Here is a 25599-nt window from a genome sequence, read left to right as displayed (position 1 = left end):
AGAGAGCTGTCCCATCCCCTTGTTCACTCCTCAAGTGCCCGGAAGCCAGGAAGTCCACCCAGGTCTATCACACGGGTGCCAGGGACCCAAGCACGTGCACCATTGCCTGCCACCACTCAGGAAACTGGAGCCAGGACTTGAACCCAAGGCTCCCCAAAATGGCAGAAGGGCCCTCTTAAGCACTGAGCCAAACACACACCCCAAAGGTGCCTTCTTCCCAGACTCTAGGGCTCTCAGTACGCACGATAAGCTCCTCGGCGGTTCACCCTGGCTTCCCCGACAGAGCTCTGCACAAGACAAGAAGCCCGAATCGGACGACGGAGCGGACGGATGCAAAGATGGACAAGTGGCCGAAACGAACGAGTGACAACGTCACCGATCCTTGAGCCCCAGTCCCAGGCAGCAGGAGCCTCTGCTGGGCTCAGGGTCACCATCAGTGGCCCCCCGCAGGGCATGGGAAGAAGGGACAGCACAGCCTCGCCTCGCGGAACAGCGCCCCCTACCGGCACAGGTGGTCGGTGCGGCACAGGGCGCGCAGGTCCAGGCAGTTGGGCTTCTCCTTGTCCTCGTAGGAGCAGCTGGGCAGGATGGTCTGGCGGCGGCGCTCGGCGCACGCCTGGTCCTGGCAGGAGCAGAAGAGCATGCGGTAGGTGTACTCGCTGGGCACGCGGTCGAAGAACTGGCGCAGGGCCTTGTGGCACTTGCGCCGGCTGCAGCGCTCCGTGGGCGAGATCTCCCGGTTGCAGATGGAGATGTAGGAGGAGCGCAGCTTCTTGCAGTTGTCGTTCAGGTTGCAGGCCTTGGCCGCGTCCAGGCACTGGTTGCTCTTGGCGCTGACCGCCGGGTCTGCCCCTGTCCCTGCACGGGGAGGAGGAAGAGGAGAGAGTGGTCAGGGTTTGGCCGCCGCCTGCCACGCCGTGAGGGCTGGTCCGAGTCCCGGCTGCCCCACTACCCACCCGGCTAATGCACCTGGGAAAGCAGAGGAAGACGGCCCCAGTGCGTGGGCCCCTGCACCTGCGTAGGGGATGGAGAGGAAGCTCCTGGCTCAGCCCTGGTCATTACGGCCATTTGAGGAGTGAACCAGCCGATGGGAGATCTCTCTCTCTCTTTCTGTAACTCTGCCTCTCAAATAAATAAACCATTTTAAAAACAGAGAGAGAGTCAGAGGCCTGCAGTGGGAAGGCAGAGCTGCCTGAGACCGACATGCTTGTGAATGCCGGCTCTCCGCCTCAGTCTCCTTGTCTGTGGAATGGGGACGGCGTCACAGGACCCGCCTCTGAAGGCTGAAGATCCGAGGGGGAGAAAACGGACGGCGTCGGGCACCGGGTAAGCCGCCCACATCGTGAGCTGTGACGATGACGATTTTTACTCCCAAGTCTTGTTTCACACTTAGCACAAGCCTAAGAGGCAGGCAACCCAGTGTACACGGCCTCGTTTAGGATCACAGGGCCTGGGGGTGGGGGCGGGGCTACTGAGGGGGAGGAGGGAGGAGGAGGAGAGAAGGGGGAGGCCCCACCCCTCTGGGAAGAGCTGGGACTCCAGGCAGGAAAGCTCCATGGCTGAGACTGGCCGTCCCCATCAGCCCTCAGCTCCGGCCCTGTGACCTGCAGCAAGTGGCTGAAGCCGCCCTGCCTAGCGCTGTCCACCTGGGGTCGTTACGGGCACGGACAGGGCCCGGGTCCTCTCTGCCACACACAGCAACTCTGCTCTGCCCGGCCCCCACCCTCCCCACCGGCTATTACACTGCCCGCCTGCAACCAGCAAAACGCCTCCTCGCGCCCGTGAGCCCCCTCCTGACGCCCCACCCCACTTCTCTGCTCCCCTTTCAAGCAAAGCCCCATAAATGAGTCATCTACACCCGCGTGCTCTGCGGTCCTCCTGTGCTCTCATGGACTCATGTCACGCTGGGGCTTGCCCCTGCCCCTCTCGTCACTGGTCAGGACCCCCAGGGCCTCCCCTTCCTGGCCTGGCACAGCCCTGGGTGTAGGGGTGACCCTGCCCACCTGAACCCCTTCCTCCCCCGTCTTCACACTCTGCCTGTCTCCCTGCCGCCTCTGAGCGACCCTGCTCTGTGAGTGCCATCTTCACCTCCCAGGGCTCAGTCCCCTCTTCTCTCTCTGCACCTGCTCTGCTCCATGGGGCTGGCATCTCATCTTGTGGCCTTGAACATGGCCAATAAGCTATTGACTCCCAGAGTTATATCCCCAGCCCAGACCTCTACCTGGGACCCAGACTCAGCTGTCCAATGGCCCACGCAAAAACTTGACCCGAGAGCCTGACACTCATCTCCAACTTCACGGGTCCGAAGCCAAACCCGATTCCCCTCTAAAGTCTGCCCCCGACCCTGACTGTCCCCCTGACCCTGCTGGCCCCTCCCGGGCCTCAAGCCTTGACACCTGTCGCCCGCACACACTGCACACTTCTACCTCCAAGCACACCAGAGCCAGGGCAGGTGGCTAGCCCGGCAGTGAAGTCACTGGCTGAGATGCCCGTGCCCCACATCCGAGTGCCGGGTTGCAATTCCCGGCTCTGGCTCCTGACTCCAGCTTCCCGCTGAGGCAAGCCCGGGGAGGCAGCGTGCCATTCCCCCATGGCAAACCCCAGCCCCCCACCCAGCCACTGCACTTAAAGCGTGACAGCAAATTTCAAATGTGCACACGAGATTGTGAAACACACACCAGAGTTGCACAACGAATGTAAAATAGCCCATTTGTAACTGTTTGCTCTGCGTGTGGCTGGGATAATATTTTAGCTACCTTGAGCTGACCTCAGTGCCTTGGTATGTGCTGTTCCCTTGGCCGGGAAGGTTGTCCCTCAATGCCATGACCACATTGAAAGTCCTGGCAACTTCTCTCACTTCCATTCAGGCCTCTACAGAAATGTGACCCTACACCTGAGCCCTTTCTGACCCCCTCTGCACACGGTCACAACCCTGACACTCCACCTGTCCCCTCCTGAGCTCTGTTCCCTCTCGGCACTCCCGGTCAGCTGCCACAGTTCCACTTGTTTGTTCTTATCAAACAGAAGCTTTGGGTCTCACTGATGTGTGCACACGGCCAAGCATCTAATAGACAGATGCTATGTAAGTATGTTTACTATGTATCTGAGAGGTAGAGAAACAGAGAGCTCCCATCAGCTGATCCACTCCCCAATGCCTGCAACAGCCAAGACTAGGCTGGGAACTGGGAACTCAATGCAGGTGCCCCACATGGGTGGGTGGTGGCACCCATGGGTGCCTCCCAGGGTCTGCATTTTGCAGAAGTTGGAATCTGGAGCGGGATGGGGGGGGGGGGGCATATTCGTGACGCAGCACAAGCCCAACCATGTGACACCAGGGAAGGGTAAAGGCAGAGACAGGGAGAGGACTGGGGGCTGTCGGGAGGAGGCGAGAGGGAGGCCTGGGCGGAGCACAGGACGCCCAAGGCAGTCTGTCTGACCCTGCACTGGTGGGTCCACATTGTGGTCCATTTGTCCACAGCCACAGAACGCACAACAGCACGAGTGAGCTCCGATGGCAGCCACGGACTTTGGGGGACCAGGTGTCCACCTAAGGGCATCGTTTGTCACACGGCTCTCGTGGAGGAGCCGGCTGAGCGCCCACCGTGGGGGGATCTGTGCATATGGAGGAGCAGGGGCTATCTGGAACTTGGCTTTCCTCTCGGTTTTGCTGGGGGCCAAAATGATTTTTAAAAATTAGGTCTCGGAACTAGCATTGTGGTGCAACGGATGAAGCCGCAGCCTTCGACACTGGCATCCCACAGGGCACCGGTTCGAGTCCCGGCTGCTCCACTTCCAATTCAGCTCCTTGCTGATGGCCTGGGAAAGCAGTGGAGGATGGCCCAAGCGTTTGTCCCCTGCCACCCACATGGGAGACCCAGATGAAGCTCCTGGCTCCCGACTGCAGTCTGGCCCAGCCCTGGCTGTTGAAGGCATTCGGGGAGTGAACCAGTGGTGGAAGACCTCTCTCTCTCTGTGGTTCTGATAAATAAATAAATTTTAATTAAGTCTTTTAAAGGGGGAACCTGGGAGAAATTACAACAAAAAGGGAATCGAGGTTTGTCTTCCTAATCAGTGAGGTCCTGTGTTTACTCAGGGCCAGCCACTTCCTGGACAGTGGGGCCCCGCTCTGAGAAATCGGGGTGCAGAGAGGCCAGCAACCTGGCCAGAGCTGGGTGGACAGGGAAGCCGTGGCAGCCCCTGACCACACCTCCAGGAGGCAGCAGAGGGAGAGAAAGTGTCCCAAGCAGAGGGCACAGCAGGAGCAAAGGCTGCGAGGCCACCGAAAGCCACTCACTGGCCACGCCCGGAGGTGGACGCAGAGAGGGGGCTGGGAAGCCAGCGCCTGGGTCTCCCACACGGCCCCCCACCCGCACTCCCACACTGCTGTCCCCGCTCTGCAGGGACCCAAGGACGCCAGCTGCGCAGAAGCCCCGCCCCTGTGGGAGGGGCTCTCCAGGCCCAGCGGGTGGGGGGCGGGAGTGACCACAGAGCAGCCTGGGACGGAGCACACAGGGCTGTGGCGGGGAGGACTGCAAAGGGCACCGCAGCTAATTCGGGCGCTGGCTGTGTGCAGCTCCCCGCAGGTGTCGCCACCCTGCTGGGAAAATATAGCCTCAGCGGCTTCCATTTGGAGCCTGAACAGTGAAGGCTCTGGCTAGGGTGTGGGAAAGGCACACCCTGCTGCGTCCAAACTTGGTCCACTTCCTAGAAAAGGAACAACTCCAGAAAGGTGGCAGAGAGCCACTGCAAACTTCCTGCTTATGGGGAAGATGCCTGCTCTGACCCTCCCGGAGTGGGGGACACAGGGGAGCTCCCTCCACAGCTGGGCACCTCTCCAGTTGGGTGGCGCCCACTCTGGTTTCCATCATCAGAGAGACGGATCAGGGCTGGTTGAGATAAGTCCTCCCTCCCACCCCCACCCCGGCACAGCCCCGGGGGCTTAAATCTGCCAAGGGCAGGCAGGAGGCTTCAGGCACCACCCCCCCCCCCCCGCCCCTGCCGCACCCCACCCCACCCCACCCCAGTACCGGGAGCTGGGACCACCCAAGCCCTGAGAAGACTCAGGCCTGGCCTGGCCCCAGCCCACGCTTGCAGCTCCCTGGCCCCGCGTGCGCCTCTCCCAGCCTGGATGGGCCAAGGGAGAAATGCAAAACAGCTGCCCAGGGCGGAGGCGCTGGATTAAACGGCTCTTGGCACTGTCCAAAGCCCTGGGGAAGTCGTGCTCCCAGCCCCAGCCCTGGGGACACCCCTGGCTTCCGTTTCTCCTCCCGGTCCCCTCCCTGAGTGAGAGCGAGGAGGCATGGCGGTGCAGCCTGCTGCAGAGCGGGGAACACAGCCTGCATCCAACTGCAATGCCCAGCTCCAGCTCCTGCCAGTGCAGACAGGCGGGGGTGACGGCTCAGCCCGCTGAGTCCCTGCCGCCCACTCGGGAGACCTGGACTAGCTCCTGGCTCCTGGCTTCAGCCCCAGCCCAGCCCTGGCATTCGGAGACTGAACCAGCAGACGGGCGCACTCGGCTGCTCGCTCTCTGTCCAGTTCTGGATTTTCTCACACACATTCAAATGCACAGCTCGGACAGCAAAACGTGTCTGCTCCTACACCCATCTCCCACTGCGGCGGGGGCGTGTTTGCCCCCAGAGGGAAGTCACTCACTCAGAGTGGAAGTGTGGAGGGACCGGCGGTGTGGTGCAGTGGGTTAAGCCTCTTCCCCACCCGGGAGTGCAGGCCAGCACCTGTTAGAGGCCACACTTGAACTCTCCAGAGAGATGGCAGGGCCAGCACCCCGCCTCCCAGTCCTGAGCGGTCCCTCCAACCCAGGGACCCCGAGAGACCAAACCCCGGTCTTGCTGCTCGGTGGGTGCGGGTCACCCTCCCTACTCAGTCCTGCCCCGGGGAGCCCCCGTCCGGCCCCCTCACGTGGCCAGGCCGGGCCACTGTGGTCACCCCAGCCCCGCCCAGGGGCAGCTGGTTTCTGGAAACAGGCCAGGCCACCAAGAATCAACCCAACAGATGTCAAATTCATCAGAGATCCATGCAAGAAACGCCCATCGGACGCGTTCCAACATCAGGTGCGTCTTGTCACATCTTAACCGCGCCGCGAAGTGTCCTTCCTCAAGGGGCAGATTCAAATCACTTTAATGGTGCGACTCTGGGAGCTGCAAACGTAAAGATCATTCGTTCACAATGGAATGGGCCTTTTCAAGCCTTCTGAAATACACTTTTGGGGACTGTGTGTGTGTGTGTGTATTTTAGCGTTCAGGTTTTTGCTATCGTCACACTAATTCACCCAATGAGAGATCAGCTTTCATTCTGCCTTTACAGCCACTAAAAACCCAAATTGAGGCATTTCAGATGGATACGACGGACCTGAACACTTTCTCACATTTTTTCATCGGTGATGAGTGGATCTGGGATTTGAGAGTCAGATACATTTCCTGCACCACAGGAAGTCCACACGAACTGGGACCCCTGGGTTTCAAACGACTGAATTCATCTTTTTGACAGGCAGAGTGGACAGTGAGAGAGAGAGAGACAGAGAGAAAGGTCTTCCTTTGCTGTTGGTTCACCATATAATAGCCACTGCGGCCGACACACAACGCTGATCCGAAGCCAGGAGCCAGGTGCTTCTCCTGGTCTCCCACGCGGGCTCAAGGCCCAAGCACTTGGGCCATCCTCCACTGCCCCCACTGGGGATGCCCACGGCCCATAGCGGACTGCTGGCTAAAGTCCCAGCTCCTCTGCATTGGATTCAGCTCCCAGCTAACGCACCTGCAAAGCCAGAGGAAGACGGCCCAAGTCCTTGGGCCCCTGCCACCCAAGCGGGAGACCCGGATGGAGCTCCTGGCTCCTAGCTTTGGCCTCACCCAGACCCAGCTGGTGCAGTCACTGAAGGAGTGAACCAGCAGATGGAAGCTCGCTCGCTCTCTCTCTCTCTCTCTCCTCTATCTCTGCCTTCCAAATATATTTTTAAAACATTTTAAGCTTTCAAAAGCCTTCATGAAAACCACTGAACATGAATTTCTAAGATAACTCAAGGCAGTGAGTTCGGATAAATCGGTGCATCTGGGATAAAGCTGGCTGGCATGGTCATTAGCTGAGAGTTCTGGAAGGGGCGCCCACGGGGTAGCTCATGGCCTCTGACCTTTGGCCCCGAGGTGGCAGGGCCTCCCCTCCCGCTCAGCACCCCAGGCCACCTGTGCTTGGGGGTGCTGACCTAGACCTTCCACAGCCGCTTCCACCTTGGGGCTGTCTCCTGCCAGCCACCTACCACCACTTCTCATGGGACTCCACTCAGCGGGGATGATCTATGCTGGCCATCTCCGGCCAGCTCGTCCCCTGTCCGTCTCTCTGCCCATCACCTGAGTCTCCCCTCCCCTACCAGCCCATCCATCTCCACACCTCGCGGGAATTCCCACTCACGCTCCCCCGACCCTGACCACCAATCTGACCCCGGCTCTCCCAGGCCCCTCTCTCCCTCTGCCTGCCACACCCACAAAACCAGCCACACCTCCAAGGCCCCCCTCCCGGCACCCCCACTTTAAGGGCAAGGACTTCAATGTGTGAGTCTGGAGGCACACAAACGTTTCCCCCCATAGCACCTGGCCTCACACACTGTGGACAGAAGCTCCCGCGTCTTCCCACCCAGGCAACAACTATCCCATCGCACCTGTGCGCCAGCTCTACCTTCGCTCCGCTACCAGGGAGGAAGGGGCCCCCAGGTCCACCAGAGCAGGGGCCCAAAGGTGTGCTCCTCTGTGCCACAGCGACCCCGCCCAGGCCATCACCTCGGAAGCAAGGAGCTCTCTCCCCTCCGCCCGTCATCCTGCCGACCCCGCTCCCTCTCGAATTCACCCCAGCACAATCACCAGTGGCTTCTGTGTCCCCATGTCCCCTGGTCACTTCTCCACACTTCTCTCACTTCAGCTCTCCGGTGCACGGGCCCAGCTGACACCCTGCCTGCACCCCCGCAGGGGTGCTCACTGGCCCCATCCCTCTGCCTGCTCACCGATGGGACACGAGTGAGCTCTCGGACAGCAGCAGCAAACCAGAGCCGGAGACACATCGGAGGGGTATTGGGAGGGAGCCCCCCGCGCGAGAGCTCCCGACCGGGGCACACCAAAGGCGCACAGTTAAGTGCATCATCGTTTGTTAAGGGTCAGCCCAGGGCAGCCCTCCCCTCCCCCAACGCCGCTCGGCACCCACGCCTGCACACCTCCACCAAGCAAGCACAGGGGCACAGCACAGTGGCCGCTGAGCATGGCGGTGGGGCCTGGGCCCGTGCTGCTCTAAATCAGGATGACTGGAGAGGGGACAGCAGTGGGGGAGGTGGGGCGGGGGGCAGAAGCCAGAGGCGTCCCAGGAGCTTACAAGGACAGGCAGAAGCTGCAGACCACCCCAGCCCTCCTCCATGCCATCCCCCCCCCGCCCCATCCCCAGCCCTGGTGAGGCAGAGCCTGGCCCATCCCCAGGACTCGCAAGCAGGCAGCTCCCCAAGGATCTCAGAAGGTCCCCCACCCACAGCACCGGAAACCCCAGCCTTTCCTGGAGCAGGAGCTGAGCTGCCCATCAGCACACCCACGCCCCACGTCCCAGTGCCTGGGTTCCAGTCCCAGCTCTGGCTCCGGACTCTAGCTTCTTGCTAATGCGCACCCTTGGAGGGCAGCAGCGGGCGACGGCTCAGGCTCCACGTGGGAGACCTGGACTGGGTTCCCAGCTCCTGGCTTCCGCCAGCCCCAGTCCTAACCATTGTGCACATTTGGGGAGTGAACCAACAGATACACGCTCTGTCTGTCTGTCCATCTGTCTCCCTCTGTCTCTCTCTCTCTCAAAAAACAAAATGGTTTTTTTAAGCCTTTGGAAGTTACACACTGTTCTCGCCTTGTCCTTTCTTTCATGGCAAGTTCTTGCTTGGACACAAAGCCAACCAAAGAGGCAGCCCCCACACCAGCTCACACCACACATACACACACACACACACACACACACACCCCAGAGCAAGCAAACGCTCCAGGCCTAACAGGTGCACAGCAGAGACCCCGGACACAGAGGAGCCTCCTGCGGCCCCTGTCAGCGCCCACTGCTGGGCACGACGCCCTCCTGACAGCCCACCCGTCCCCTCCCCTCCCCGGGCCATCAGAGGAATCCTCCCGGGGAGCTGGGCTGCAGGGCGAGGTGACAGGGCTGCAGCAGAGGCCCTGACAGCTGTTAGGAGAAAAATGCGGTTTTGAAATTTAAATAGCACACTTCGCATTCAGCTCGGGAGGCCACCTGACGATGGGCAGGCTGTACACAGCCTGAGAAGGGGGCAGGGTGGATGGAGGTGGCCGGGCCTCCCGCCCTGCCGCTGCCGCTGCTGCCTGTGTCCCTTAGGGACCCCGCCTACCACTCCCAAGGTGAGCAAGGGGCTGCATCTACCTCGGTGGGGCCAGGGGTGCACCGAGGACAGGCCCAGGGAAGACAGGGGGTGAGCCCAGAGGCGCCGGCCTCCCGTCTGCCGAAGGGTCCCTGTGTCCTGTCCCCTTGGCTGGCCTGGGGTTTTCTGTATCCCCTCACCCTCGGCCACGTCCCTCAATCCCCTCTCCCAAGATTTCCCAGGCACCACCACATGGGGGCAGCATGGAGTCCACCCCGCCACCAATAAGCCGCCCACAGGGTGTCATGTGGTCTCACTGACGTCACAGCAGGGCTGCCCCCGGCACCGGATGCAGACTGAATGCAGTGGTGGGCCTCAGAGGGCCAGCCCAGCCCCTCCCTCCGTGAGAGCTTCCTGCTCCCCACCCCCAGTCTGTCTCGGCTTCCCTGCCCCTCCCAACACCTCTGATACCTCCTGACTGTTCAAAGTTCTCAGTCTGTCCAGAAGCCAGTCTAACACCCTCACCAGGTCATCGGCTCCCTTGGGTCCCCAGACACAGACCCCTATGCCGCCCCATCCCCAAGGGCACCCCTGCGTCCCTGGCCCTGTGCGAGGGGCTACCCGCCCTTCAGAGCAGCTGGACTGCTCCATGCTAGCTAAAAAATGAGACTCGGGGGTGTCAGAAGGTCCCACGGGTGCACAGCTTGGAGGGCCAGGCCAGGTCTCGGGACTAGAACTAGCCGGCTGCCAAGCTCAGGAGCCACCGCGGTGCCAGGACGCTCCATGGATACGCACGAGGCACGAAGCATGGTGCCAGCACTCGGGCACAGAGGAACAGGTGCGCCGGACCCAGAGCCCCACCCCTCAACCGCACACGTGCCCCAACATGCAGGGGAAGGGTGGGGTTCACCTGGCAGGTGAGCACGAGCACGGGTTCTTGGCCAGGGCACAGAGTACCAGGAGACCCCCGGGGCCTCGCTCACCAGCCTCCCCCTGTCCACGCCCAGCCACAGAGGGACACACAATGGCCGTCAGCGCCCAAGACTCCGGCTGCCCTCTGGAAATCGCCCACTTTCCTCCACTCCAGCCCCCGCCAAGCCCCATCCCAGCGTGGGAGGTATGAAACCATCTCCCCAGCACCCTCGCCACCTGACCTTGGAGAAATCACTCCATTTTAGTTTTTATGTATTTAAAGGGCTGTCTTTAGTGGACTCAATCTTCCATTTACTTGAGAGACAGAGAGAGAGAGAAAGAGAGAGAGAGAGAAGCATTCTTCCAAAGCCAGGAGCCAGGAACCCAGTTCGGGTCTCCCACGTGGGTGGCAGGGATCCAACTACTGGAGCCATCACTGCTATCGTTAGCAGGAACCTGGAGCCAGAGCCAGGACTCACACCCAAGTAGAAGGGATGCTGGTGTCTCAAGGTCTCAACCACCAAGCCAAACATCCACCCCTACGACGATTTTCGTGTTGTACAGTTAACGTGTTTTAGGGAAACATGCCAGGTACCAGCCAAGCACTCACAGCCACATCTCACTGGGACCCTCAGAGACAGGTGTTTCTATCAGTCCACGCTGGGCAAGAGGAGAGGCACTCTAAGGTAAACCCTGGGCAGGTGTGGAGCCCGCACTCGAGCCCTGGTCTCCATCTGCCCCTTCTCAGCCCGCTTCCTTTCCTGTCAGATGAAGGGGTGGGCCTGCGTGACCCCACAACTCCCTTCCAGATGCAGAAGTGGTTCCGTGGATGTGCCCCATGCCCCAGCCTCCCACTCCGAACGCAGAGCCCGGTGACAGCCACGGCCACCTGCCAGTCTCCCCTGCCTGTCTCTCAGGCAGAGCGCCAGGGGCTGGGAGGCTCCGAGCCAGGACCCCACCCAGGAAAGTCTGGCTCCAGGCCCCAGCCCCTCCTGTGGACTCCAGATCTGCTTCTGTCTTCCCACACCTAAGGTGAGGGCAGGACACGTGGGCGCGTCCGACGTCACCATCCCCCAGGCCTTGGGCTCAGGCCCAGGTGATCCCACACCCAGGCCCTGGCGGGCCAGGCTGAGCCAGGAGGAAGGCAGACGCTGCCAGTGAGTGCTCCAGAAATCCTGGCGGCTGTCCTCGCCAACGGAATCCCAGTGGGACTTTCCAAGAACCGAGAGAGAGAGAGAGAGGAAGGCAAGAGATGAGGAGGAGCTCGCCTTCTGTATTCCAGGAGGCCCCTGTCCCAGGGCCTCTCAACCAGGAGGTAGTAAAGAGATCCCAGCAACTGGGCCCCCAAGACACAGCAGCCTCCTGCCCCAGGGGACACGCTGGCGTGCAGCAGTGCAGGGGAGACCACCAGGACTCCAGGCCCCCTGCGAACAGTCCCTCCACACCAAGATGGCTGCGTGGGCTTCCCACGGCCAGACACGTGTGTGTGGAAGTAGGGAGAGGCTTCTAATCTCATAGAACAACAGTCCGATGACTCCATGGCACCAGGCTCTGGGTCACCCAGGCCGGTGCTTCCCAGCCACTGGGCCACACACACACACACACAGAGGCGGATGACGTGTGGGCCTGGACCCCGACCCCCGATCCACACCAGGGCCGCCGACGGCCAGAGCCGCAGGCTGCTCAGCACGGCCAGTGGCCTGGATGGGACCAAAGTTGAGCAGCTCCACTCTAAGTGCAGAAGCTACGGCTTCTAACAGAACTGGGGGTCTGCAGCAGGGAAGTGGCAGCCCCAGCCCCCACGGGTGACCTACGGGAGCGACAGCCCGGGAATGTGGCCTCCCAGCCTCTCTGCCACAGCCCCACACTGACCCCCTGGGCCTCACCATCTGGACGCAATGGACTTCCCTGAGACACAGCCACCCCCTCGCCCAACTCAAGGTGATGAGGAGGGGCTGCCATGCACCCCAAAGCCAGCCCTCACGGTAGGGAGGAGTCCGCAGAGCAAAGATGCAAGGTTAGTGGGGCCGGAGTACCTCCCAGTGACAGGTAGCAGGGGAGCTGCAGACCAAGTAATTTCCTGTACATCCTGGTCCCACAGAGCGTCAAGTCCACAACATAAACATTTGCTACTACAAAGACCCTTAGATGTGAGTCCAGGAAGCACTGGGGGCCTGGGTTAACAGGGGAGCATCTCTGAGCTTCAGCTCTCAAGGACCAAGCCCAGGGGAGTATTCATCTGAGGACACCACCCAGGAGCACCGGGCTGGCACCTGAGCTACGGGCAGAGCGGGTCACAGGTGCACCAGAGGCCCCCGGGGCATCCCCATCATGGTGTCCACCAGCCAATGATGCCCCCAACCAGCATCTGAGCCCACAGCACTGTCTCAGAAGGACTGGTCCAAGGTGGATCCCTCTGCAGGTCTAATCTGGAAGACCCAGAATGTTCTAGAAGGGACCTCTGTCAGTCCATCCAGCAAACGCACAAGGCTCGTGCCTACTGGTGGGAGCAGGACAGGAAGGAGGCCACTCTGAGTCCAGCGTTTCTGCCATGACCCCACGGGGCGTCTGTGACATCTCCGTTCCATCTGCCACCATCAGGGCCCAAGGCCACACCCAGACAGCCACGCTCCAGCCGGTGCCTCCCTTCTCAAGGGGACCCAAGGTTTCTCCCACCAGGTGCAGGCAAAGATCAGTTCCGTCCAGTAGCCCAGGGCGGGCATTCTCAGCCAGGGGGTGGGGAGCCCATGTCACAGGAACAAGCGTCTGTTTTCAGGTGGGCACATGGAGGGTAGATCTTACACTTCCTTGGGGGTCCGTGGCTTCCAAAACTCAACCCTTTGTGACCAAATTCTACGCCTTGATATTTAATTTCCACGGTTAGGGAGACGATCGTGAAAAAAATTTAAAAGGTTTAAAAAAAAAAAAACCACCACCCAGGAGAATTCCTCGTTTGAAAGGGTAAGGGTCTTGTTGCCAAGTCTCTGGGTTCTGCTGTGCATAGTGGGTAAAGCTGATGCCTGAGATTCGGTATTCCATAGGGGCGCCAGTTCGAGTCCCGGCAGCTCCACTTCTGATGCAGGTCCCCGCTATTGTGCCTGGGGAAGCAGCGGAAGATGGCCCAAGTGCTTGGGCCCCTGCACCCATGTAAGAGACCAGGAAGAAGCTCCTGGCTCCTGGCTTTGGGCTGGCCCAATCCTGGCCATTGTGGCCATTTGGGGAGTGAACCAGTAGATAGATCTCTCTCTCCCTCTCTCTCTCACTCTCTCTCTTTCCTCTCTCTGCAGTTCTCCCACAAGAACCATCAGGCAAACTACTAATGCTGCTGCTACGGAGAAGCCCTGGTGGAGAGCTGAGGAACTCTGGCTGACTTCGGAGCTTGCCACAAAACTGCGCAGACGCCTGCAAGCCAGATCCCCACAGTCAGGGACCCCCCGAGAACAAGCTCTGGGTTAGGGGTCTCCCGAACCCTGGAAGGAACAACAGGCCAGCAGAAAGAATCCCAAGGCTCATCGGGCTCCAACCCAGGGGCCCTGACAGCTGAGCCACAGCCCACGGTGGTCCCTCTCAGCCCCGCCCACTGGGCAGGCCAGGTGGAGAGGCAGGGGCTGGGAGGCCAGAGATGCCTCGCTCAATGCGGTTCAAGAAGCACAAAAACCCAGAGCAGAACAGATCTCGGTGACACCAAGGACTGGCACGGGTCAGGGTTCCTGCATCGGAAGCGCCCGGGACAGAAGCGTATTGGGTTTCAGATTCTTCGGAAGTGGGGATGTTCACACGGGGGGAAGGGGACCCCCACAAACCCCATGTGTGTTCACACGCCCCCATGACACGCACAGCCTGAAGGGGACTTTGCCTCTAGGCTTAGTGCACCTGCAGCTTCCCCGCGGCTGACTGGGAACTTTGCTCTTGTGGCTTCCTGCCCACGGCGCTCAGAAACATTTGGACTTGGGAGCATTCTGGATTTCAGATTTGTGAGACGCAGGGAGAGAGGGGTCCTGCCGCCGGCTGAGGGTGTTTTACGCTCCACTCACGTGTCGAAACCTCACGACAAGCCGCCCACAAAGTAGCTACTGTCACAGCCATGGAAACTGAAGTGCACAGAGAGGTTAAGGGACCTGACAAGTAGAACAGCTCCAAAGCAGGTTAAGACACTGCCTGCAGTGCCCAGCATCCCAGATGGGCACCGGTTCGAGTCTCAGCTGCTCCACTTCCCATCCAGCTCTCTGCTATGGCCTGGGAAAGCAGAAGAAGATGGCCCAAGTGCTTGTGGCCCTGCACTCATGTGAGAGACCCAGAACAAGAAGATGCTGGCTCCTGGCTTTGGCCTGGCCCAACCCTGACCACTGTGGCCATTTGGGGAGTGAACAAGTGGACAGAAGATCTCTCTCTCTCTTCTGTGATTCTGACTTCCAAATAAATAAAATCAATCTTCAAGAGGAAAGAAAGAAAATTTCCAAAGCAAAAGAGGCAGGAGACTGGAGAGAAGGAAGAAGGCCACGGGCGACAGAACAGCACAACGACAAACGACTCCACGCTCGGGACCCACGCCGGGACGGCATCCCACCAGGCAACCCCCACAGCGCCACCTGTGCAGAGGGCCACCTGGGCAGGTGGGCAGCACAAGCGCCTCCTTCACAGATGGGGAGCCGAGGCGCAGAAATCTTAGGGGCCGTGCTGACGGGTGGCCCGAGCCGGCCCAAGCCGGCCTGAGCCGGCCGGAGCCTGCTTACCTGAGAAGATGGAGGCGAGCCTGAAAATGTCGGAGAGACGGGAGGTGACCGGCTCGTAGGGAGAGGCCTCGTAAAACTCCTCACCTGGAAGACAGATGCGTCGTCAGGTCCAGCCCCACCCGTGCTCGGAGCTCCCCCTGGCGCCCTCCACAGCCCACAGGGCAGCCCGCCCCCAGGTGAGGGGTCTACAGGGAGCAGGTGCATACGGAGCTGCTCAATAATGCACATGGGTCGGTCCTTTCTCTCTGAGAGGACCAGAAGCTTCCCCCTGCCCCCAGGTCAGAACTGCCTGATCCTTTGTCTTGAGACCCCCTCCCCATGGCCAGCCCCCTATAAAGGACTTCCACCCCCATCCAGGGGACTATGTACAAATCTCCTGGGATCATTCCATATCACTCCTTGTTTCGTAAGACAGGGCTGGGCTGGCGGTGGGGAGGCGGCCCAGGCTCATCTGCCTGCAGTCCTGTCGCCACCCGTGGCCGAGCCAGAGCTAGACCCCAACCTCCCGGCCCTCACAGCACACCAGCTCTGCCAGGGCGCACGGAAAGAGGAATCTCTGCTTCCCAGCACGTCCCCAGGAGCACTGATCGGCTCCAGGTCCACTGAGAGGCAGCGCGGACCCCCGCCTGCCACAGGCCCTGCCCGTCTTCCCCACCACCTGTGGCTCCAGGCCCCTCCAGGCTCCTGAGTGGAAAACCACACAGGGCTGCCCATGGAAACCCTCCACCACTGTATGGGGACTCCTGCCCCCTGCCTGGCATGGGCAGGAAAGGAACTATCCTCCAGGGACTCCATCAGGGAGAGGCAATCAATGGGTGGTCACTCAGACCGAGGGTGTGCGGTGAGGGGCAGGCTCATTCATCGATTTGCTATCCACCGAGGCCAGCCTCGGGTTGGGGAGGCCCCCAGCCTACAGGGGGAGCACAGGTGGGCAGCATCCAGGCAGCCCCCCCCCCCAAACAATAGTAACAGTTTAGGAATGGCTTTTGCAACAAAAACAATGTTTCACTGTGTGTTCTGTTTACTGAGCACAACGCAGATACATTAACTCCCCTCTCCTAATTAGAGCAAGAGGCACAGAGACACTGAACATGTCGCCTGAGGTCACACAGCTAAGCAACAGTAAAGCCAGGCTGGCTCCAGAGCCCCAGGGCCTCACCACTCAGCGTGCTGGCTCTCCGCCCACAAAGCGTCATGAAAACCCAGTCGCTGGAAACAAGCATGGCTGCTCTCTCACTCCGCCCAGGGCAGTCAGCTCCGGCCCCTTCCCACGGTGTGCAGCCCACTATGCACCTGCACACGGATCAGCCAGCCCCTGGGCTATCTGGGGAAATAGCGTCTCCACTCTTTCTAATGTCCCCTGTTGCTGAAGCAGGGTTGACCAGAGGGAGACCCCAGGGCCTGGCCACAGGATGTCAGATTCGGGCTGGAAGACACCTTGCTCCAGATGTTCAAAAGGCCAGAGGACCCTGAATTTCAGTGCCACCTTCAGATACCTGATTTCAAATCCCCGGAGCAGCCCACGGCAACAGGCCACACTCTGTGCATACTGCTGGTGGTCATGGCACAGAGGAAAGAAAAAAAACAACAGCCCCAGGTCCCACACTGTCCCCTGGAGCCACAGAAAGAAACCTGGACAAGCAGTTAGGGGCCCTGGGCTCCAGCCTGGGTTCTACAACCAGCTCGCTGTGTGGCCAGGGGAAGCCAGCCCACCCCTCTCTGCCTCAACTTCCCCACCAAACGGAGGTGGGCTGTGGTCAGGCCCACGCTCAGCGGCCATGTGCTTGCCACGTGCCACTGCCACCAGAGCTCCTTCCACGGGCTCAAGGTTTCTTTTGATCCTGTATGAACAGAACTTCGATGGGTGGGAGGAGTGGGGGGGAGAGGGCCTCAGGGAGTTGCACCTGCCTGGGGGTGGAGCGCACACACACAGCTCAGCCCGGGCCCAAGCAGGGTTGTTCTGAATTGTTGAGGAACCACCCACTGTCACCTCCTGGGAGACAGCTGGGTCCAGCCAGGACTGTCTCCATCAGGGACATGACTGTCATTCAAAGTCCTCTCACAGGTCCCTGGGTAGAAACTACCCCCAGCCCCTAAGAGGCTGGTGGGGGAGCTGGGGGGATGGGGGGCCAGGCAGGTTCTGAGGACAGAGCAGCAGGTGCACTTTCCAAATGGGCTCAGAGGAAAGCCTCCCGGTGTGGACCCCGGCTTCTTCAGCACCCTCAGAGCCCTCAGAGTAGGTGCTTCACCAAGGACTTGCTGAGTAGAGGCATGGGTGAACCATCTCAGGAGTCAGAACGCGGCCCGGCGCCGGCGTGCCTGGAGCAGCGGCCAGCAGTGTGCAGCTTAATGCACACGGTGCCCTGCTCACTGCCACCGCGAAACGGGAGATGTCTCATGTCCCACATCACCGGCTCAGTCCACTGGACCCAGCTCAGGATGCTGCACGGCCAGCAGGCGAGGCTGGGGCTCTGCGTGCGGGCAGTCCCTCGTCTCGAGGAGAATGCAAGGCGTGAGCCATGGGCCTGGGGTTCCCTTTGGGCTTATTCCAATTCTGGCTGCTGGGGAGCAGGGGCTCCCTGGTTCAGGACAAACTGCTTTGTCCCTAGGTGGCCGTTACCACTATCACCCACTGCACACACTTCTTTTTTTTTTAAGTTATTTCAAAGACGGATGGAAAGAGCTCCCCGCTGCTGGTTCACTCCCCAGATGCCCCCAACGGCCAGAGCTGGGAGCTCCATCCAGGCCTCCCGCGTGGGTGGCAGCAGTAATCCAACCACATGAGCCAGGGTGACTCCCAGGTCTGCATTCGTGGGAGGCTGGAGCTGGCAGTGGAGCTCAACCTCAGTGCTCGGACTGGGATGTGGGAGTTTTAGCTGGCATCTTAGCCATGAAGCCACCGCAACCCCACAGGTACTTCTTGTCCCGTCATTCGGAGCACGTGTGAGCCACCTTAGCACCTGCTCCAGGGCGGCTCTGTCTGCAGGGTGCAGTATTCCGGCTTCAGCTCCAGCACCCCTGCAGGGGCGGCTCCTCCTCTCATCCCAGGCTGACCCCTCCCCCACCTCGGCCCTGGGCCCAGCCCGTGTCCCAAGGGCACCAGTGCACAGAGGCCTCTTCCCTCTCTCTTGCTCACCTGGACAACTCCCCCTCGCTGTTGTTCTACCCTGGAATTTAAGCTCTTTGATCTCCTGCCGTCCATAAAAATTATTCATAGGGCCGGCATCACGGCACGATGTGTTAAACCACTGCCTGGGACGCACGGACACGGGTTCGAGTCCTGGCCACTCCACTTCCAGCTCACGCAGCTCCCTGCTAATGCGCCTGGGAAACCATCGAAAAATGGCCAAAGTACTTGGGCCCCGTCACCCATGTGGGAGACCCAGAAGAAGCTCCTGGCTCCTGGCTTTGGCCCAGCCCAGCCCTGGCCATTGCAGCCATTTGGGGAGTGCACCAGGGGATCAAATCTCTCTCTCTCTCTCTCTCTCCCCTCTGCCTTTCAAATAAATAAGTAAATCTTTTTAAAAAAAAAAATCATTGTATTCACATATCATCCTCAGCTCTTCCCTCTTCACACCAGAATTCCGGAAAGGTGTTATCTGCCGTCATCACCCCTCACCCTATCCACCGGTTCCCTGACCAGACTCCTGCACCCAGGGGCCACCAAGGGCAGCAGGGACACCTCAGCCATTGTACAACTTGACCGTGGGCCCTGGAGACTGATGGGCCGGCGCCCACTCCCCTTCCTTCCCTCCCTCCAATGCCAGGCTGCCTCCTCCAAGGTGAGCACACACACCCCCACCTACAGGGGGCGCTGTGCTCCCCAGCTCGCCGAGAGCGTCTGTGGGGCGTGGCCAACCAGAAGCACCGCCCGCTGCCCCCAATGCAGCTGTTCACTGCACAGCCAGGCCGGGCTCCCACCACCCAGGTGCCCCAGACACGGAGCTGACTGCCGCCCCCTTCTCCTCTCGCCAGCACCTGTTGATGGCACACCTGTGGCTTCTCCCTCTGCACCGCCCTTACCTTCTCCAACCCCACCGCCACTGCTCCCAGCATGCCCCATGGCAGCCATGGAGTGGCTCTGACCGGGTCCCCCCAGGCTCCTCTCCTCCCTGACACTGCAAACACACAGCTCCAACGTCTTCCACCTGCAGCCCCGCCCATCCGCGCTCACAGGTCACCCACGCACACCTAACAGTCTCGGCTTGGAGCCTGCCTCTTCCAGGAAGGCTCTTTGGATTTTGCAACAAGGGCCACCCCAGCACCCTGCGCTTTCCCCATCACAGGTCATCTACCCCTGCCCCCTGGGGGCTCGGTGGAAGCCGAGGTGCAGCAGCCGGTTCCCGATTGTTGGCTCTTGGCCCGCTCTTGGTAGACACATGTTAAATTAGTAAGTGACCATTTGGCCAAGGGGGCCCACCCTGCCGCTGCCAGGCCGGGGAGGGGAGAGGTGCTGGTTGGGGAAGGGGCTCCCAGGTTCTGCCTCAGGCTTGGAGGCAGGCCTGGCAAGGGAGGCGGGACCCGCTGCCCACATGCAGCAGGTCCAGGGTGCTGAGGCCAGCTCCCGGGGGCACAGGGGCACAGGCAGGGCAGGCCCCTGGGGACCCAGGAGGCTGCAGAGTAGGGCAACGGGCAATGGCAGGGCTGGCTGCTCAGGGCAGCAGGGCTCTGCGTGCACACTACTCCCTCCTTGCTAACCCTGACCACTCCCGTGTGCTGGGACCACCACCGCCCAGCCCCTCCTCTCTCCTGCCTCCCCCTGCACCCCTGCACCTCCACCTTCCTCCCTGCTGGGGAGGTGGCTACTCCCCGGGGCGGGGGGAGGTCCCGGGTGGCCCTGGCTGGCAGAGCTGGCCCGCCCCTGCCCCTTGCCCCCTGCCCCGCCCCCGCGGCCCCAGCTCACCCTCGGTCAACCCCAGGTGAATGCTCCAGTAGATCTGCAGGCACTGGAGCTCCCTCTTCATGCCCCGCTTGCAGCGACAGTCGTACAGCGGGCTCTCCTGCAGCACCTCCAGGGCCGCCTGGCACTCCTTGTTGGCCAGCATGGTGTTGCGGTCGCGGCCCGCCAGGCACTGCCGCAGCGTGCGGTAGCGGGAGCTGCAGTTGGACTCCGCGGCGCACAGCTCATTGGCCCGGACGCAGTCCACCGGGGGGCGCCAGCCGTGGAGCTCGGGGCCCTGCAGGGAGGAAGGGCTGGCCAAAGAGCGGAGGGTCTCGGCTGGGCGGTGGGGAGGGAAGACAAGCGTGAATGAGGGCCGCCACGGGCACCGACCCAAGACGCAGGCCTGGGGGCTTGGGCCTTGCCGGGGACGCCTCCCCCACCTTACAGCAAAGCCCCGGCCCCTCCCTCCGTCTGTCTGGGTGGGATCCGCACTGGGACACTGCCTGCCCCTGAGAGACGCCCCAAGATGGGCTCACGACCCACAGAGCCCGGGCCTCCATATATACCCCATGAAAACTGAGGCCCCGAGACGAGAGCTGACAACCCAGGGTCACACGCACGGGCAGAGACGGACACGTGGCTCCTGCCACACACACCTTCCAGCCCAGTGTGGACAACTCGCCCGGCACAGGACAGGGTCCACGCCACAGCCCCCGCAGAAAGGTGGCGCTGCGGGCAAGCCAGGGAGCAGGTGCACTTCGCCCCTCTGCTCCCCAGGCCGGCTGCCTCCCAGGAAGCCTGTCTCCTCCAGCATCTTTGTGAACAGCCTTGTTCTCTCTGTCTGTCGGTCTCTCTCCTCTCCCTTTCTCTCCTCTCCTCCCAGCCCCGGCTCCCCCGAAATCCTCCTCACCCCTTTATTTTCTTCCCTCCGAGATGCCAAACAAGCAGGCAATCCGGAAAGGCCAGAGCCCCCCTCCTTGGAGGACCAAACCCCACCTCTGCTACCAGGAGCAAGCAGCCCGCCCTCCCGCCCTGCCCATCAAGGCTCAGAGCTGAGGGGCGGGGGTGGGGTCTGCCAGGTTCCCCAAAGCTGAGCCCCTAACTCCAGACCCTGCCCCACCCCACCCCCGGAAAACGCCCAAAGCACAGCCCAGAGCCGCGGCTACCTCTCCCAGGACCCAAAGAGTGCTAAGGAAGGCATCCTCCTCTCTGTCCTGCCCCAAAACCTAACGAAACCTCCTCCCCAGAGCCCCCTCCTCACAACAGGGCAAACTCAATCCCCTATGCACGACTCGCTCATCGCTCCCGCACAGGGAGACAGCGCCACCTAGAGGCAGAGCACTGCACAGCGCCGGTCCCTGCTCAGACTTCTCAGGGAAAAGGAATGGGCTCCTGGGGGGGTGGGGGGGGGACAGGGGGCCTACCCCATGACTGGTGTGGAGTGGCCTAGGGTGCAGAGGGCCTGGCGGCCACAGCCAAAAACATTTCCTTCTCCTACCGCCGAACAGAAAGATGTGACCAGGCAGAGGAGGATCAGGGCAGAAACCAGCACAGGGAACAAGACGCACAGGCAGTAGGGTCTGCAGGCAGCGGCTGGAGCCGAGTCGAGCTGAGGCAGCAGCTTTGCACCCCTGGCTTCAGCAGATCCCTGCACCCCTGAGCAGGACCGGGTGCAACTGGGCTGCACGGGAGCAGCTGAGTTGACCGGGCCGGCCCCGTGTGCACCTGCTGCCCCCACCCAGCCGGCCCGCCCACAGGAGCCTCGGAACAGCTGGCTCCCCCCACACCTGCCCTGGGCTGTCCAAGGGGGCTGAGAATGGGGCACCCTCAGCACAGGTGAAGGTCAGGGTATTCGCCTAGGGGGGTGGGGTAATGACATCACCCTGCCTGCCCTGTAGGGGGCGCCCATGGCCTTACACATCCCAGATGGGCTCGGGTCTCAGGATCAAGGGCTTCCCCCATCCTACCAATGGGCACTGGAGACCCGGACAGGAGCTGGAGCAGCCTTGCACCAAACCACCCAGATTCTTCCAGCGTGGGAGCTGCTTCGAGAGACGCAGGTGGGGCTGAGCCGACCCCCGGCTCCAGCTGCCTTCCTGCGGTCAGCGTCCCCAGGAGAGCTAGAAGGCACTACAGCACAGCCCCCCTGTGGTCAGCCCTGGCCACTCCCCCCTGGCACTCTCCCCACCCCTAGGTCCCCACTCCCGGCTCCAGACAGCACCCGGGACCTCGGGAGAGGCAGCTGAGGGCCTGTGCTCCTGGGGGAGAACCTCACCGTGCCCCAAGCGGGAGCCGCCCACCACTGCACAAACCCTTCTCCCCCAGCCCAATTCCCACCCAGCCTCCACTTCAGGCCTGTGCCGTGCCCTTAACACTCAACCTGGCCTGTGTTTTGCGCCTGCCTAGGCCAGCGTCTGTGACACCAGGTGGTCCCTCCATGGAGCCCTCAGCCCAGCTTGCGTAAGGACAGGGGACCACCCTGCTCTCACACCCTTCTCCAGACCCCAGGGTGGGCACCCCGGACTGCCACCACCACCCCACCCACCCTCCACCATGCATTAGCTTTCACACACCCACCAGTTCTCTCCCCAGGGCTGGGGCAGGCCGGCAGCAGGCCAGCTGCTGCACTGCCCAAAATAACAAATTTCTTTCCTCCTTCGTCCTGGTCGGTGTAGGCCCCAGAGGGCTGGGTTTTCAGCCCAGCCAACAGTGGGAGAAAAAAACTCTGGGCCCAGAAGCAGCTCCAGGCTGCAGGACCTCAGGGGGCCTGCGGCCCCTCCCACCCCAGCGAGGAGCTGTCTCTACTTCAAGCAGGGAGGCAGGGCCCTGGGAAGCCACACCCTAGAGCGGGGCCAGGCCCCCTGGGGAACTCTCTAGCCTGCGGTGGACAGAGGGGGAAGAGAGGAAGTGGAAAGGCACAAACACATTCCCACTGACATCGAATCCCACCCCCATCTTCAGGGCTCATTTTGCAGCCACCCCGCCTGGCAGGGCTGGCCACACAGCCAGCCAGAGCACAGCCCTAAGGCAGCAGTGGGCCCCTTGCACACACACACATACACAAACACACAGTGGCACTGCCCGCTCCCTCTCTGGAGCCCCTCCTCCCTGGAAGAGCCTCTATGCCTCACCCCCACCTGGAGGCCACCCCTCTCTAGCTAGATCCTTGCCCAAGCTGCCCAGATTTCTCATAGCATGCTTGGAACCAGGGGCTGGGAATTCTGCGTGGGAAAGAAACGGTGGGGGGGGGGGAGGCAGCCCCTGCCCCTGCCCCACAGGAGGGGGCTCCCAAAAGGAGCAGTGGCTTTGGTCCTTCCTCACCCTTCACCTTCTCCACCCCAGGAAGCAAACTTTGCCTCCTCTCCCTGCTCTGCCCGGCAGATCGATCGAGCAGCCCCCCCCCCCCCCGCGCGCCCACCGGGTGGCCAGAGGTGAGAGAGAGGCCTCCGTGCCAGCTCACGACCCTCCTCTGTCGCCACCATCCCCCACCCCCGCTGGGTCCCAGTGGAAGCGAGGGGACAAACTTGCAAACTGTTCCCAGGAGTGCAGCCGCCGGCAAGAGGCTGGGGAGCCCGGGTGCCTTTCCATGAGGTTGACTGGCAGGTGGCGTGGCTGCCAGCGCACCCCCCCACCCCAGCTGTTCGACCTGGAGCTCCCCCTGGCCACCTCCCCAGAGTTCAGGCGTCCACCGGCCGTGGCGGGACCCGCCTGAATTAACCCTCGCGGCCACACAGCCTCTCCTTTCTCTCCTGTCTTCCAGGTCAAGAGTTGGATTTTTTTTTCCCCTAAGTTGTCTTCATTTGAACCCACGATCGAGGGAGAAATGGGTGTGCTCCCACGGCATGAGAGGACTCGAATGTGAGTGTGTGTGCGCGCGCGCGCGTGCGTGTGCGGGGACCGTGGGGCTGTGGCGAGCCGCTTTCCTGGGCCCTGCGCCGCCAAAGCCAGTCGCGCCTCGGGGCCCCTCCGCCCGCGCCCTCGCGCCCGGCCCGCCCGGCTCCCAGCCCGGAGCCCCGCGCGCTCCGCGGCGCGCGCCCCGCGTCCGCCTCCCACCCGCGCCCTGCGCGCGCCCCCGCCCCCCCCCCCCCCGCCTTCCCGGCTCGGCGCCGGCGCCCGAACGCGCGGTCCCGCGCGGCCCCGCAGGCTCGCCGTGCGCAGGTACTCACCTAAGAAGAAGAAGAGGCAGAAGGCGTTTGCCAAGATCATGTTAAATAAATCCCACAGTTTTTTGGATTTTTTTTTTTTTTTTGGCTTTCTCCCTTGGGGAAAAAACAACAACAGCAATAATAATAACAGCCAAGCAGGAACAATCAGCCCCGAATCCGATGCGGAGATGCCAGCGAACGGACCCGATGGAGATCCAGAGTCCTACGATCCTCGCCTCTGGCTGGAGGGCGGCGGGCTGCCCCTCGACGCCCCCTCGCCCCCCGGAACCAGGCGCGCGCGCGGCTAGGTGGACGTCCGCTCCGTAAGCCGGCAGCCGGGTCCCGAGCCAGCCCTCGCCTGCGCTCGTCCGGGAAGGCGCGGGTCCCCGCGGGCCCGATCCCCCCGCGCGCCCCAGGAGGGGCTGGGGAGGTGGGGGGGGAGGCGGTCGGCGAGCCGAGGGCTGGAAGGAGGCGGCGAGGCGGGGTTCGGAATAAAATGCACACAGGAGCGAAATCCACCGACGGGTGTCAGCGCCCGGGCACAATCCACGCGGAGCTCGGCGGACCGCAGACCCGAACCGCTTCTTCCCGCACCAGGACGAAGGAAAGATTCAAAAAATATCTCCTCCCGCTCACCCTGGCCCGCCTCACTTTTTTCTAATGGAATGCCAGCGACCGAGCGGCTCTGCGTGCGTCTTCCTCGCCCTCCTCCCTCTCCTCTCCCTCCTCGCTCGCCCCAGCTCTCCCTCGCGCCGCTCGCTCCCTCCCCTTCTCCCCCCTCTCCCCGCTCCTCCCTCCGCCCGCCCCTTCCCCCCTCTCGGCTCCCTCGCCGCGGCTCTCGCGCCCGCGCCCCTCTCCTGCGCCCGGGGCTCGGCGCTCCGGCTCCCAGGCGGCCCGCGGCGCGGGGCGCGGGGCGCGGGCACGGGCGCGGGCGCGCGGCGGAGCGGCGACACTCCGCAGCGGCGGCGACACGGTGGCGGTGGCGCCGGGGAACGCCGGCTCCCCGCGCTCAGCCGCCTGCGCGTCCCCTTACTGACCTGGTGCCTGGGCCGGAAACTCACTGGCTCCCCCGGTCCTGCTCGGGCTCAAACCCACCCGAGCGTCCGCACCCTCCTCCTCCTCCCCGCCCCCACCCCCGCCCCGCGGCGGGCAGCTGCGCCCTCCAACCCCCACGGCCGCTGCCCCCGCCCCCAGAGCCGCGGGGTCTCGGAGGCCTGGAGCGGCCGAGGCCAGGCTGAGGGGCGCCCGATCCATCCGACCGTTAGGGGGGAGGGGGCGCAGTGGGGGGGAAGGGTCTGGACTCCAGGAAAATAATAAAATAAAAAGCGAGCCTGGTGGCCCGGGGTTGGAAGAGGACTCCACCCTGGGCGGGGAGCCGAACCCGGGGTGCCCCCTGCCTCCGGCATCTCTGGGCCCCCGCGCACCCCGCTGGCCCCGCGCGCACCTGCACACGGGGCCCCCCACGCGGAGCTCGAGAACTTTCCCTCGCCCCCGTGCGCCCCAGCCTCACAGCCCTGACGGTCTCCCCTTCCCTAGCCGGCTCGGGCGGCGGAGACTCCGCGGCCCGGACGCCGT

General features: G+C 62.3%; 1 protein-coding gene across 2 annotated transcripts in view; it reads right to left on the bottom strand.

The window, feature by feature from the left end:
• Positions 1–24342, bottom strand: part of GFRA2 (GDNF family receptor alpha 2) — a 64493-nt gene extending 40151 nt beyond the window's left edge. Inside the window, exons 1-4 of one of the 2 annotated variants that reach the window (XM_062199419.1) lie at positions 24046–24342; positions 19901–20215; positions 14998–15081; positions 504–858 (exon numbers count right to left, since the gene is read on the bottom strand). In XM_062199419.1, coding sequence (XP_062055403.1) covers positions 504–858; positions 14998–15081; positions 19901–20215; positions 24046–24085 — 794 coding nt within the window. In that variant the 5' untranslated portion in view covers positions 24086–24342. The remainder of the gene's footprint in view (positions 1–503; positions 859–14997; positions 15082–19900; positions 20216–24045) is intronic. The other variant, XM_062199420.1, reaches the window with a different exon arrangement.
• Between the last annotated feature and the right edge of the window lie 1257 nt (positions 24343–25599).

Source organism: Lepus europaeus, chromosome 8 (assembly GCF_033115175.1).
Source record: "Lepus europaeus isolate LE1 chromosome 8, mLepTim1.pri, whole genome shotgun sequence".
Classification (NCBI taxonomy): Eukaryota; Metazoa; Chordata; class Mammalia; order Lagomorpha; family Leporidae; genus Lepus; species Lepus europaeus.
The sequence above is the reverse complement of the archived record's forward strand: the minus strand, read 5'-3'. Positions and strand labels throughout refer to the sequence as shown.